This window comes from Schistocerca americana, chromosome 4, assembly GCF_021461395.2.
Source record: "Schistocerca americana isolate TAMUIC-IGC-003095 chromosome 4, iqSchAmer2.1, whole genome shotgun sequence".
NCBI lineage: Eukaryota > Metazoa > Arthropoda > Insecta > Orthoptera > Acrididae > Schistocerca > Schistocerca americana.
In genome coordinates, this window is record NC_060122.1 from 466,559,442 (window position 1) to 466,574,239 (window position 14,798).

At 37.7% G+C, this 14,798-nt stretch overlaps 1 protein-coding gene across 1 annotated transcript in view; it reads left to right on the plus strand.

Annotated features, from left to right (window-relative positions):
• The window catches only part of LOC124612707 (DNA polymerase epsilon catalytic subunit 1), a 313,866-nt gene that overhangs the window by 89,630 nt on the left and 209,438 nt on the right, over nucleotides 1-14,798 (plus strand). The window contains exons 14-16 of the mRNA XM_047141058.1: nucleotides 850-1,052; nucleotides 5,332-5,482; nucleotides 9,693-9,907. Coding sequence (XP_046997014.1) covers nucleotides 850-1,052; nucleotides 5,332-5,482; nucleotides 9,693-9,907 — 569 coding nt within the window. The remainder of the gene's footprint in view (nucleotides 1-849; nucleotides 1,053-5,331; nucleotides 5,483-9,692; nucleotides 9,908-14,798) is intronic.

Consider the following 14,798-nt stretch of genomic DNA (forward strand, 5'->3'; position numbering starts at 1 on the left):
TGAAACCATTGTGTTCTTTACCGAGCGAGGTGGCACATTGGTCAGCACACTGGACTCTCATTCTGGAGGACGACGGTCCAAACCCATGTCCGGCCGTAGTGATTCAGATTTTTCTGTGATTTCCATAAATCACTTCAGGCAAATGCCGGGATGGTTCCTTTGAAAGGGCATGGCTGACTTCCTTCTCCATTCTTCCCTATTCAAATGGGACCGGTGATCTCGCTGTTCAGTCCCCTCCCACAAATCAACCCAACCCCGGCCCCCGCAGCCCCAACCCTTTATGTTCTTTATACTTGCAGTGTACTGAAATTTCATTACATAATGAGCTGTTGATTACCAATATCCAGTGACTAAAAATATATCTCTTCCTTAGCTTGCAGCCTCTGGATCACGGGGTCCTAGGTTCAATTCCCAGCCGAGTCGGGTATTTTCTCCACTCGGAGACTGGGTGTTTGTGTTGTCCTCATCATCGTTCAGGTAGTGATGAGATTGGAAATGGGAAGATTGGAACTTGTACGCACACTGATGACCACAATGTTGAGTGCCCCACAAACCAACAACAACAACAACACACCCACACACACACACACCCACACACACACACACACACACACACACACACACACACACAGAGAGAGAGAGAGAGACTAAATATTAGAATAGTTTTTCCTGCCTAGTTTTGATAGCAACACATGACAGAAAGCGAGAATATTTTTCTTATTTAACTACATCTTCCAAGTGCAATAAGTAATTGTGACTGACATCTTCATTTTGCAGTTCAGCATTAGATTTGAAATTTTGTTACCTGAAAATGTGATGACAACTATTTGTTAATTTGTCTGTTTAAAGGATCATTTCACAAATGATGTTTACCATGAACTTGTTAATCGCGAAACACTGGAATACAAAATTCGGAGTGAAAATTCCATATTCTTTGAAGTTGATGGACCATATTTGGCAATGGTCTTGCCTGCCTCAAAGGAGGAAGGAAAGAAACTTAAGAAGAGATATGCTGTCTTTAACTTGGATGGTTCATTGGCTGAGCTCAAAGGGTTTGTATATGTGCATTCATTTTTAAAGCTGTATATAATTTTTATTTGAAATGTTAGGGTGTAAAAGATTAATTCAGTAGCTGATAATAGTTTCTGACATCTTACAAGTTATCCCTATCAATCCTGATAGTGTTTAATGTGCTAAAGAGGTTATGTTAGTGATATGCTTTGAAACAGAGGAAGCTGGAATTTTTCTATTTGCTGTTATTACACTTCTTATAATAAATATAATCATTTTCCCTTAATTCCCATTTAAATCATACACATCGTGTATATATTTTATGTGCTCAAATCTATCCAAATATTATTCAGACCATATTCTGTGCAAATTTACTATTCCGGGGGATGGTACTTATAGACTTTAGAGTAAAAATCCACTTCAGTTGCCAGTAATTTTCTTAATTTGTTGCTTGACTAGTTTTGAAGCTTAAAACTTCACCTTCAAGTGTCTCCAAATAATTATGATGACATAAATGTGTGGCAGTATGGCCAATTAATCATGGGGTCACATCCACATCTAACAAGTGCATGGGAGTATAGGATCAGCAACTACAGCTCCTGCCTGGACAGCATGACATGGATTTAGTATCAGAGGATAGATTTGAAGGTGCTGATTACAGGAATGTATGTCCTTTTTCTAGAAACTATATTAATTGAAAGTAATGAGTAATTGAAAGTTTTACTACTGCACATAATGAGGACTCAACTAAGCTAATTGATAACTGTGGCACTGATGATGCCTATCAGTAGAACGCTAGGAATTGATAAATTAAAATAACTTGTTATAATTTCCCTGAAACTAATCAACTTATCATATAACTAATGTTGAAGTTTTCGCCCACTCAAAGCTGCAGTTATCTTTTGTGCCATTGTATCTGCTTGGTTCCTAAGTTTGACTTAATGCTTTTGTTGCTATATCTTTTCTGGGCTGAGTGACATCCTTCATTATGTAATTAGGTCATTGATCAAAAATTTGCATAATTTATTAGAATTTGCAAAATGGCAGCTGTGCAGTGTAGACATACAAAATACTTCTGCAAACTTTTTTACTTTATTAACTAACTATGTGTTTTACATACCAAATTATTGTTTGAACATATAGCTAATCTACTGTAGTAAATTTTAACCCAGTGATTTTATAAACAAATGTGTAGTTTCCAAAATACTTAAATATCATCATGCCAGTCTATAAGTACCTCTTCCATCCCAATAATCCTTACTCCTTGTACCACTCCTAATAGCCTAACCTCCCCATTTCACTGTTGTTGTTGTTTTCAATCCTGAGACTGGTTTGATGCAGCTCTCCGTACTACTCTATCCTGTGCAAGCTTCATCATCTCCCAGTACTTACTGCAACCTACATCCTTCTGAATCTGCTTAGTGTATTCATCTCTTGGTCTCCCTCTACGATTTTTACCCTCCACACTGCCCTCCAATGCTAAATTTGTGATCCCTTGATGCCTCAGAACATGTCCTACCAACCAGTCCCTTCTTCTTGTCAAGTTGTGCCACAAACTCCTCTTCTCCCCAATTCTATTCATTACCTCCTCATTAGTTATGTGATCTACCCATCTAATCTTCAGCATTCTTCTGTAGCACCACATTTCAAAAGCTTCCCTCAGCAACACCCGACTTAATTCGACTACATTTCATTATCCTCGTTTTGATTTTGTTGATGTTCATCTTATATCCTCCTTTCAAGACACTGCCCATTCCGTTCAACTGCTCTTCCAAGTCCTTTGCTGTCTCTGACAGAATTACAATGTCATCAGCGAACCTCAACGTTTTTATTTCTTCTCCATGGACTTTAATAACTACTCCGAAATTTTCTGACACTAATAAAATGTCTGGTTGAAAATAAAGTGGTTCACATCACAAAGTAAAGTCCCACGCGAGCTAGCACAAAAGCAACATAGTTTATTATGAAGTCTGTCATCAACATTCATACACAAGGCATCTATGTGCTGAAGTCAGTGATCGTGTGATTTCGTATATATTATCTTTATGAATTTCTGTGATCAAAGTTCAGTTTGCACCTATCCATCAACCGTCCGAGGGTGGTTTGAAAAGTTCTCGGAATCACCACGAGAGGTCAGCACTAACACAATGAGTTGTTCATGTGAAATTCATTGGACTGTTGCCAGTAAATACGTGCCACGTCAGTGCTCTTGGAAGAGAGCTGTGGCAATGACGAGGCTCTGTTGTTGTTCCCGTGTAGTGATTTGTAAAGGTGGAAAGAATCGAGGTTCAAGCCGTGATTAAATATTTCGTAAAGAAAGGTATGAAAGCAAAGGACATAGGACATTCATGCCAATTTCACGGGGGGGGGGGGGGGGGGGGGGGGACTGCTCCTTCATATTCAACTGTGGATAAAGGAATTTAAATTTGGTCGGGAGAGCTTAGATGATGATCCACTCAGTGGTTGGCCAAGATGTGTCACTACTCCAGAAACCATTGCAAAAGTGCACAATATGGTCATGGAGGATTGCCAATTGAAGGTGTGTGAAATTGCTCATGCTTGCTAGATGTCATCTGAAAGGCTATATCACATTTTAACTGAAGAATTAGAAATGAAATAATTATCTGCAAGATGAGTGCTCTGACTCTTGATGCGCATCTGCACACGTGCCATTGTCGTGGCAAAATTACACGATCTATGGTATGAATTGTTGCCACCCACCTTATTCACCTGATACTTATTTTTGAGATGGGATCAAGGCACTGGAACATCGTTGGACCAAGTGCATTAATCTACAAGGAGACTACATTGAAAAATTTAAAAAGTTTAGTAATGTAAGTACTTTCTTTTTTTCTATTCCGTTCTGAGAACTTTTCAAGCCACCCTTGTACAATGCTTCTAGATTACCGCTTATTTATATTATGATGATATTTTCTCCATGTTGATTACATCCATGTCTGAGCAGTAACATCAGTTATCACAAACTGAGCTGTGTCCACTAATTGTGTGATTTGATAACAACTTTAGAATGCTTGCCTGTCAGATTTAATATGAGAAAGTATGTAATTTAGTTGTTAGGATACTGTATAGCAGGTAGGGAGAGAGAGAATGTGAATTATTCACAACTGACATAATTATGCCAGTGCACCTTTAGCCCACCAGAAATTGTATATCCAGAAATGCATGCAGGTATGGATGCATGCATGTTCAGAAACGTTGTGGCAGTTGTGGAACACTGAATATTAATTCATTTGCATTTTGGTGTATGGCTTGATATTTACCTTGTCTCCCCAACAATGTACAACAGTGCTGGCATGGCTTCGTTGGCTATTCTGTCTTCATGTTAACTTCTTCTATAAAAAGGTCCATTTAAAAATGCAAGTCCTTGTCACATCGGGATTCGGAGAGTAAGACATAGCTCGGTAAGAGAATTAAAACTTGCAACTTCCACATGTTATATCTTTTAATTAACACAATATTGGGAGAGTGTAAATACATACGTCTCTATTGCACTAGCTCAGAAGACCAACAGGCACCGAGATCAGTGGGGGAAAAAGAAATTTGAGGCACATAAAAAACTGATTGTACAGGTTTCAATTTTCTGTCAGCATATTCAGATATAATCGTACCTTCCTGTGATATCCTTGCTGCATGAGGATGGTGTGAACAAGAATCATTATAAATAATTATTTATATGTGTAGACCATTTAAAGAACCTGCACAACTGGAAATGTCTGGGAACAATATTTTATGTAGGGGCTGAAATTGCTCAACATATTGTCAATAGTGACAGTAAATGTGGAACAAGTCAAATCAGTTAAAAGTTGTGTATGTTATGGGAGAAGTTACCATAAAACCAGTTTGCAGCAATTTAGTAATCTTCCATTGATGAGACGCAAGTGCAAACTAGAAATCAAAGGCAGGTGCATTCCATTGCCATTCAAAACAGTGGATTCAATGACTGGGCTGAGCTGATATCACTGTGCAGTTCATATTCATGTACTGTCCTGTGCCACTTGAACCAGAACCCAGATCTTAATCAACTTTCCTGCTTAATCCTTGAGTAGGCTTGATCCTTTCAATTCACAGTCTCTTTTGCTGAATAAAATGTTTTTTGGTTCCAAAAGCTGGTGTTCCTATCAGCTTTTTCTGTGGATAATTGTCTGATCATTTGATTCTACAAGTTAATTTGGTAATTTCAAATCTGGTACAATATTTCTTGTGCCAGAAACCAGAAGGAACAACTGTAAATCAATGCTACAATATAGTGATGAACTTGCTTTTGCCATGCAGCAACATTCTGTGATTTCTCAATTACAGGTTCGAAGTCAAACGGCGAGGAGAACTGCAGCTAGTAAAAATTTTTCAGTCATCCGTCTTCGAAGCATTTCTTAAAGGTGACACTCTCGAGAAGTGCTATGAATCAGTTGCCAGAGTAGCTGATTATTGGCTTGATGTCCTGTACAGCAAAGTGAGTTGATCTTACATACCTGTTTGATGCGAAAGGAATATTGATCATGTCCTAGAAATCCTTTACTGAGATTGTAAACATTGTGCCTTAGTTCAATTTAATTTTCTCATGGTGCATAGTTTGATAGCTAAAATGATAAAATATCTAAAACTATGTAGATTTGTTTATTTTATTGGTATATTGGATACATTTGCAAGGCAGTGAATGATTTTCAAGTGTGTATTCGAGAATGAGTAACTCAGCACGTTATTCTGTATGGAGAGAAGTCTTCAGGTGTAAAAATAACTATGGGTGTTCCCTAGGGGAGTGTTACAGGGCCACTATTTTCACAATGTGTATAAATGACCTAGTAGATAACTTCGGAACTGCCATGAGGTGAAAATGAGAAAAACTTCACACAAGCTCTCTTGCGAAACTTGCAGAACTAGCACTCCTGAAGTTTGGAAGGTAGAAGATGAGGTACTGGCGGAATTAAAGCTGTGAGGGCGGGTCGTGAGTCGTGCTTAGGTAGCTCAGTTGGTAGAGCAATTGCCCGTGAAAGGCAAAGGTTCCGAGTTCAAGTCTCGGTCCGGCACACAGTTTTAATCTTCCTGGAAGTTTCATAACAGTGCACACTACGCTGCAGACTGAAAATTTCATTCTGGAAACATCCCCCAGGCTGTGGCAAAGCCATGTCTCCGCAATATCTTTTCTTCCAGGAGTGCTAGTCTCTGCCCACGCATCCTCTTAACATGCCCGTACCATCTTAATCGCTTTTTTTCAATTTCTTCTCTCATATTTTATTGTTTAAGGTCCTTTCGAATATCTACATTCCTTATCCTGTCCATTCTTGTTTTTCCCTTATCGGCTCTGTGAAATTTCATTTCTCCTGCTTGCAGTCTGCTCTAGTCCCTTTCTGTCATTGTCCATGTTTCTCCTCCATAGATGACAGTGTGGAAGTAATAACTCTTATACGTAAGGAGTTTTCTTTTTTTGAAACTTTCCTTATTCCAAATAAGGTGTTTTATTGTTTGGTAAAAATTGCCTCCCTTCTGTAACCTCCTATTAATTTCGTAGGTTATTCTCCCATCACTAGATATTTCACTCCCTTAACTAAGTCAAACTGTACCATTACTTCATTCTTATCTTTATTTATTTTTAATCCATACCTTTTCATTGTTTCCTTCCACACATCAAGTTGTAACTGCACATCCACCTCTTTATCACCCCATATTACCATATCATCTGCAAAGGTCATCTTTTTGCTTTTTTCTTCTGCTATATCTTTAACTGCCCTATTCATTCCCTCCATCACAACATTAAAAAGTGCAACAGATAGAATACTTTCTTGCTTAAGTCCTTGTCTTATTTCAAAGTATTCAGAGTTCCCCCATGTTGTTGTGTTGTTGTTGTCTTCAGTCCTGAGACTGGTTTGATGCAGCTCTCCATGCTACTCTATCCTGTGCAAACTTCTTCATCTCCCAGTACTTACTGCAACCTACATCCTTCTGAATCTGCTTAGTGTATTCATCTCTTGGTCTCCCTCTATGATTTTTACCCTCCACGCTGCCCTCCAATGCTAAATTTGTGATCCCTTGACGCCTCAGAACATGTCCTACCAACCGGTCCCTTCTAATTGTCAAGTTGTGCCACAAACTCCTCTTCTCCCCAATTCTATTCAATACCTCCTCATTAGTTATGTGATCTACCCATCTAATCTTCAGCATTCTTCTGTAGCACCACATTTCGAAAGCTTCTATTCTCTTCTTGTCCAAACTATTTATCGTCCATGTTTCACTTTCATACATGGCTACTCTCCATAAAAATACTTTCAGAAACGACTTCCTGACACTTAAATCTATACTCGATGTTAACAAATTTCTCTTCTTCAGAAACGCTTTTCTTGCCATTGCCAGTCTACATTTTATATCCTCTCTACTTCGACCATCATCAGTTATTTTGCTCCCCAAATAGCAAAACTCCTTTACTACTTTAAGTGTCTCATTTCCTAATCTAATTCCCTCAGCATCACCCGACTTAATTCGACTACATTCCATTATCCTCGTTTTGATTTTGTTGAGGTTCGTCTTATATCCTCCTTTCAAGACACTGTCCATTCCGTTCAACTGCTCTTCCAAGTCCTTTGCTGTCTCTGACAGAATTACAATGTCATCGGCGAACCTCAACGTTTTTATTTCTTCTCCATGGACTTTAATACCTACTCCAAATTTTTCTTTTGTTTCCTTTACTGCTTGCTCAATATACTGATTGAATAACATCGGGGAGAGACTACGACCCTGTCTCATTCCCTTCCCAACCACAGCTTCTGTTTCATGTCCCTTGACTCTTATAAGTGCCATATGGTTTCTGTACAAACTGTAAATAGCCTTTCGCTCCCTGTATTTTACCCCTGCCACCTTTAGAATTTGAAAGAGAGTATTCCAGTCAACACTGTCAAAAGCTTTCTCTAAGTCTACAAATGCTAGAAACGCAGGTTTGCCTTTCCTTAATCTATTTTCTAAGAGAAGTCGTAGGGTCAGTATTGCCTCACGTGTTCCAACATTTCTGCGGAATCCAAACTGATCTTCACCGAGGTCGGCTTCTACCAGTTTTTCCATTCGTCTGTAAAGAATTCGCATTAGTATTTTGCAGCTGTGACTTATTAAACTATGGTGTTCTAATTCTACAATTGTGTCCTCTGTACATTGTCTTTATTACATTAATGTACCCATCTTCTATACCTATCTTCTTCATTTAACTGAGTCATATGGCCTTTCTATGTCTATAAAAACCAATATCACCCTTTTGTTATACTCCCAAGTTTTTTCCATCAGTTGACAGATAGAAAATATCAGGTTGATTGTGCTTCATCCTTTCCTAAACCCATGCTATTCTTTACTCATCTCCTTTTCTATCTTTTCACTTATTCAATTTAGTAAAATTCTTTCAAAAATCTTGGCTGTATGACTCATAAGGGTTATTCCTCTGTAGTTTTTACAAAATCTTTTATTGCCTTTTTGAAGATGGAAATAATATCTCCTCTTTTCCAATCATCAGATATTGTACTATTTCTCCACACACAGTACTCTATACAGCCACTGCATTCATGTAATTTGTCCTAATTCTGCTTCCCAACTTCTCTCAATTTCTCCATTATTTGTTGTTTCCTCGTGTACCTGCTCCTCAGCATTTAACAGTTTCTTAAAATGTTCTCTCCAGAGATCTTTCACATTCCCTGGATCTTCAATCACAGTACCATCCTCTGTTTCCATCTTTAATTGTACTTCAGAAGCCTTCCTTTTATTTTTCATGATTTTATGGAACATTTTCTTGTTGCTCTTCACATGCCCTTTTCTTTGCTGTTTCCACTATTCCTTTGCACTTCTTTTTTTCCTCTGTATATCTTTTATGTTCCGCGTCATTTTTAGTTTTCCACCACTTTCTCCATGCTCCATTTTTCTTCTAACTGCGTGGATTGTGGTATCATCCCACTAACTTGTCTGTCTTACTTTTTCCTTTCCAGATTTTCTACCACATACTTTTTGTGCTGCTTCGACTAAAGTGTCTTTGAATAAACCCCATTCTTTTCCTACATCACAGAAAACTCCTTTTGGAAATTTTTGTGTGATTAATTCTCTGGACTTTTATGAATCTATATGATTCTATGTATGTCAGCAAATGACTGAAACCTTGTACAGTACACTAGATGCCTGTCTTTAACTGGGATCTTCAACTGCTGCACTTTTCGAACATAGCATACATGAAATTTAAAGTTCTGCCTCACTTTCTGGCCACCACCATATGAAACCTATGATTGGGCACATACCGTCCTCAGATTTTTTGAAGGTGTACACAGAAGTACATCCTTCATCTCAACCTGTTCAGCACCTATCAAAATGGCCAGATTATCAGTTCCATTCTTGTTGGTAACAATCTGCATACACAGAAATTGGTGATTAATCTCATTATTTCTGAACTGTTCTGCACATTTACCATGAAATGCATCTATGACAACACGTTTATCAAGCAGTGCGTGACACAGTACAATAGGCATCATATGACCTGTACCTTTTACATTTGCATCTGCATTTGTTGTTGGAATACCTGTGTTGTTACCTTGCACTAGCTGATCGAATGAACAAATGCAATGCAACTCCAACATACAAACACCTCTATTTTTTACCACACTGTAACAGTTTTTTCTCCTCTTAGTGATGCTATTATGTTTCAGGCTTGCAACATGCCTGACTCTGAGTTATTTGAGCTCATCTCAGAAAATAGATCTATGTCTCGAAAGCTAGAGGACTATGGAGCACAAAAATCAACATCCATCTCAACAGCTAAACGTCTGGCTGAATTTCTTGGTGACCAAATGGTGAAGGATGCGGGATTGGCTTGCAGGTTTATAATTTCAAGAAAGCCAGAAGGTGCTCCTGTTACTGAAAGGTAATTATAGTGCTTGAATTGTACATTATTTGTTCATTTGTGAATATATTAATGCCATGTGTTATTATAAACCTGCGTGTGTGGCTGAATTTACTGTAGGACGGTTCCGGATGAAGGTATATGCATCTTGCTGTATTAAATCAATACTTTCATTGATGCCATGTAGTGAATTCTTTATAATCTGATATGCTAGGGAAGTGTGTAGAATGTAATTTTGTGTAACTTGAAAGGAGACACAAAAATATAATTCTCCAGGGTTTAATACACAGCAATATGTCCATGTGCAACTCAGTTATGGATAATGTGAGAGCGAATTACAATATGAGACTCATTGGACTCATGTCATAATCTTGCTATATTGTTTGTAGATTTGTTGAGAGGAAAGGAAGAGAAAGGAAAATGTGAGGGAAATCTGTAAAGACTGAAAGGCTATATAAATGTAAATGAGTTCTCTTTATAACAATACACTGTTCTACGGTATAATAATAAGCTGGAGTAATAGAAAAGGTAAGTCATAATAGTGTATGTAAAATCACATTATTACCTGTTTCCTCACTCTCTTGCTGGTTCCTTCATTACTTTTATTTGCCAATTGCTAAATAACTGTATTTTCAAAACAGAGCTATGCTGGTAACAAGCACTTCGTACGCACTGCCCATCTACAACCTGTTTTAGGCCTAGAAAGGTGTTCTGTGATGTAAATTATGTCATAATGCCAGTTAAAAAAATTGAACTGAAAACCAAATATAGCAGTGACTAAGTTTAAAAATTGAATCATCAGACTTATTCATTTACAACTATCTATCACATGTATTCCACCAAGGGATCAGGAATTCTTTATTTTGCTTTGGGACATGAAACAGTAAAAACTACTGCGGTTATTTGTCTGATGCTATGTACATTCTCCCACCTCTCACAAAGCAAGTATGTTGTGAACTATGCTTGCTCGTGGCTGCTGGAAAGTGTAATATACTTACTGTGTGTTAGGAGAAACTACCAATATTTTTTGATGGTACTGTAAACTCACTTGGTGTTGCATTTTGAAATATGGTGACACACCAATAATAATATCAGTTTGACATCCCTTCACAGTGCTTCATATTTATGAAAGTAGAATCACTGTAAATTCCAGTATGTACACAAATATTTAGTGATTTCTATTTTAGGCCCACCATTTTGAAAACAAATGAAATCAATGGGAGAGAGGAAGTTGTGAGACATGTACAATGTGACAAATTCAGTGAGAATTAATATCCACCTAGTCTTAAGTTGCAGTTCTTTTTTCACCATTTCCAGGATCCATTATTTTGTTGCCACAGAGTAAATGCTGAGAGGGTTCGGTAAAGACTTCAGTTTCACTAATTCTGATTCTTGTAAGCTGTGGAAGCAGGCATTTGTTTGAATCTGCTGATTCCAGTGGGACGTGTTGATATTGTACTCATAGTATAATACTTGTATTTGTTTTGTGAGGTGTGACATTTTACCTTTCTGTATAGTTAAAGCAAGTTACCAGTCTTCGCACCATATTGAAATATTGTAAAAATGTTACTGGATATTTAGAAGTTTTTTTGTAAGATAGTACTTGAAGTTAACAATAAAATTGTCTTCTAGGCCATTAATGCACAACATGAACAGCAAGAGACCCATCATACTTTCCTGGAGCATTCTTGAAGGTACTTCTATATCTGTAGAAAAATCTCTGTCCAAGAGTGTTGGTGTGGTATGATTAGAGTGCTTTTTGGAAATCAAGAAATTCTGCACCGTTGTAATTGCCTTGGTCTATGCCTTTCAGGATATTTTTGCTTTTTTCCTTGCAAACAAAAATGTAACAGATTTCCACCAAATTGATAATACAGTTTGGTTAGTCGGCTACGAGTTTTGTGTGACCAATGTTTTTGCAATACATGCTGTTAAACGTGTAAGAGTTCATTTTGTTTGTGTTCCGATATGTTCTAAAATTCTGTAACGAATGTATGTCAGAGATATGGGTGGGTAGTTTTGTGAATCACTTCTACTACCAGTTTTGTAGACCAGTGTGACCTGTACTTTATTCTAACCAGTTTTTTTATGGGTCTAAGGTGTAGTATGGTTTATAGAGGACCTATCTCACCTATAAATTCTGTATATAATTGTGTAGAGACTCCATCAGGTCCTGGGCTCTTGTTTGGTTTTTTTCCAGTTTCAGCTGTTTCTCAATACCAGTGACAATAATGTCTATATTTAGTGGTTGGTTGGTTTGTGGGATTGAAGGGACCAGACTGCTATGGTCATCGGTCCCTATATTTAGTGGTCTGCATTGGTACTTAATAGTTCTTTTGTGAATAAAAGCTCGTGAGGATGCAGGTACCTGTAAGGTATGTTTGTGTATGTCCCCTTATCTTCTGTCTTTGACTGCTTTACCTCCCCCCACTGGCTCTGTGTTACTGCAGCTTTTTCTTTCATGCAATCTCTGAAGCACGTTCTAGGTGCTGACAACATGCAATTTGTGAAGATTCTGCTTGCCCGGTTAATGCTTTGTTGTTCTAGAGTGACCACCTAAAGAGGGCATCGAGTAAATGTTTCTGATAGTACTTTAATAAAATTAATACTGTAGGCATAATTTCATATAATGTTTAATTTGAGTTACCAAGTTGAATTTGTTGATTTGTCTGAATTTTGGTTATGTTGTTCATGGGAAGGAAAACAGCAAAGATATAGTGGCTGCTTGTATAGAAAGTGTATTCTCGCATCAGACAGTTAAATGTGCCTTCAAATTTGTTAAAACATAAGTATGAGGCTGGACAAAATAGTTAATTTGTTCTCTTTAATACTAAGAGGAACAGAAAGTTCAGCTGTCTGAAAAGACATTTTACATTTCAAAGTTGCTTGTGGAGCTGGATTTTTTAAAAATAGTACAGTTTCTTATTGATGTTGGGAGATGGCACTAAGAGTGCGAAAGAACGTCACCAAACCACCGCTTCAAGAAAGTTACAGAAAACCACCAATCTTCGGTATGAAGCTGCTTGTAGGTAGATGAGGAATATTTTCAGAGATGTAGGAGGGTCACCAGCAGTGAATGTATGGAGCAGTTTGTATCATAAAATAAACTAAAAAAATAAACTACATGGGAATGACTACACATTAAATTAATAGTGGAAAGAGAACTCATAAGGACCAGGTGTATTGAACCAGAAAGTTCGTTGCCAAGATTATCGGATTGGAAAAAGTATTAAACTGGAACTGAACGAGATATTACAGTCATTCAATTTATTCAACACTGTGTGAAATGTGATACAAGAGACTATCTTGTTTAGTCCATATCGTCAATATAGTGCTTCTGGACTCGACTTGGGGAGAGAGTGGAGATGAGAGGAGCAATGTAAAGTTCTCAAGGTGTCTTTATAAAAAAGATCTTGCATTCAGAACACTTGCACAAGTCATTAAAAGATGTGGACACACAATGAAACAGCAAACTTGACATTTCAGTTCATTAGCTTAACAGGGGTTCAGTGTTAAGCAACTTTTTCTGAGGAAAATCAAGATTGATTAAGCTGTCTGGGACGATTTAAAAATGTCTTCTGTGATCTTGATGTCTCTAAACCATCACCACTATATCTGTGTTTATCTTTTCTAACTACTTTAAATGTTACAGCAAAACCATTTTTTATGTACAAGAAATAACAACATTGCACAAACGCGCAATATTTATAAATTTTTAACACACAAGCTTGTAATTTCTTATCTGTACTAAGATAATGGGATCATCATGTCTGAAATTCTTGCAAAGAAACAGGAAACTATTTGATTTTTTTAAAAACTTGAGAAGTCATCAGATGTCTCTGCAAGAAACATTAGCATTGCTACAGATGAAATTCTGAAGCATATCTACAAAACCTCCAGTTTGTTGAAAGAAGTGACATGACAACCTGGTGATGTGAATAGGAAAGCCTATCCACATTTTTTCAAGCTGGTAGCCAGTGTTCTTCTTGAGAGGAGTTTCTGTATACTGGACGTATAATGTAGAATTGGCACATGCCTTGGAAGGCACAAACAAGTGACAATATTATTTTCCTGAATAGTAAATTTCCAAACTAAACAGGAACCTGTAGACTTGCCATTTCAGCTGTCTTTCTTTGAGTTACCATATTTTTAATTTTTTTGTCTCTTTGTTACACTGTTTGAAGCAGTATTTGGTGGAAGGAGTAAAGAAGGTAGACTGAATAAGTTGCTGCCAGCATGAAATCTACTATTTATTAATCGTGTAAGCCACTGGACAGAGTACCATTATAGGTTTCATGTGCAGTGACCAAGGGAAGAGTAGATATGTTGTTAGCATCCGCAGCGGCTAGAGACGGCAATATGTCCATCTTTTTTGTTTACTACATTGCTAAACATACTTCCTATTACTATTCTATCTGCAGCTGCTTTATGTCTGAGTCATTTGTTTCTTTTGCAGTAATAGACTTCAAGCATACAATTACCAAAAGCTACTGCAAAGTGAAATGAGGCACATCCAGAAAGTAAGTTTCCTGATGTTTCTTTTAAAGTAGACATATTTAGCCAGGAAAGCTGTGCAGGTGTGACAGAGCTATGATATGACAGTCAAATGCCAGCCAGACAGGTCCTGCATCATGCCAATACCATGGCAGCAGTGCCTCGAAACTGTCTCTCTTATTTGTTCTTCCACCACCTGGAAGGTTTGGTCAGTGATAAGGTTCCTTAATGCGTGAAACATAGCGCCCATCAAAACTCGTCAACAGGTCTATCAGGCCTACAGGCAGAACATCAAGAGCAGACGGATGATGTGTCGCTGGTGTAGTTTTTTTTTCTGGTGGTGGGCTGTCTTTGTCGCAGATGGCCACAACTGTTTGTCTTCATGCTGGATGTTGGCAGCTTTTTGCATGAAGGTATA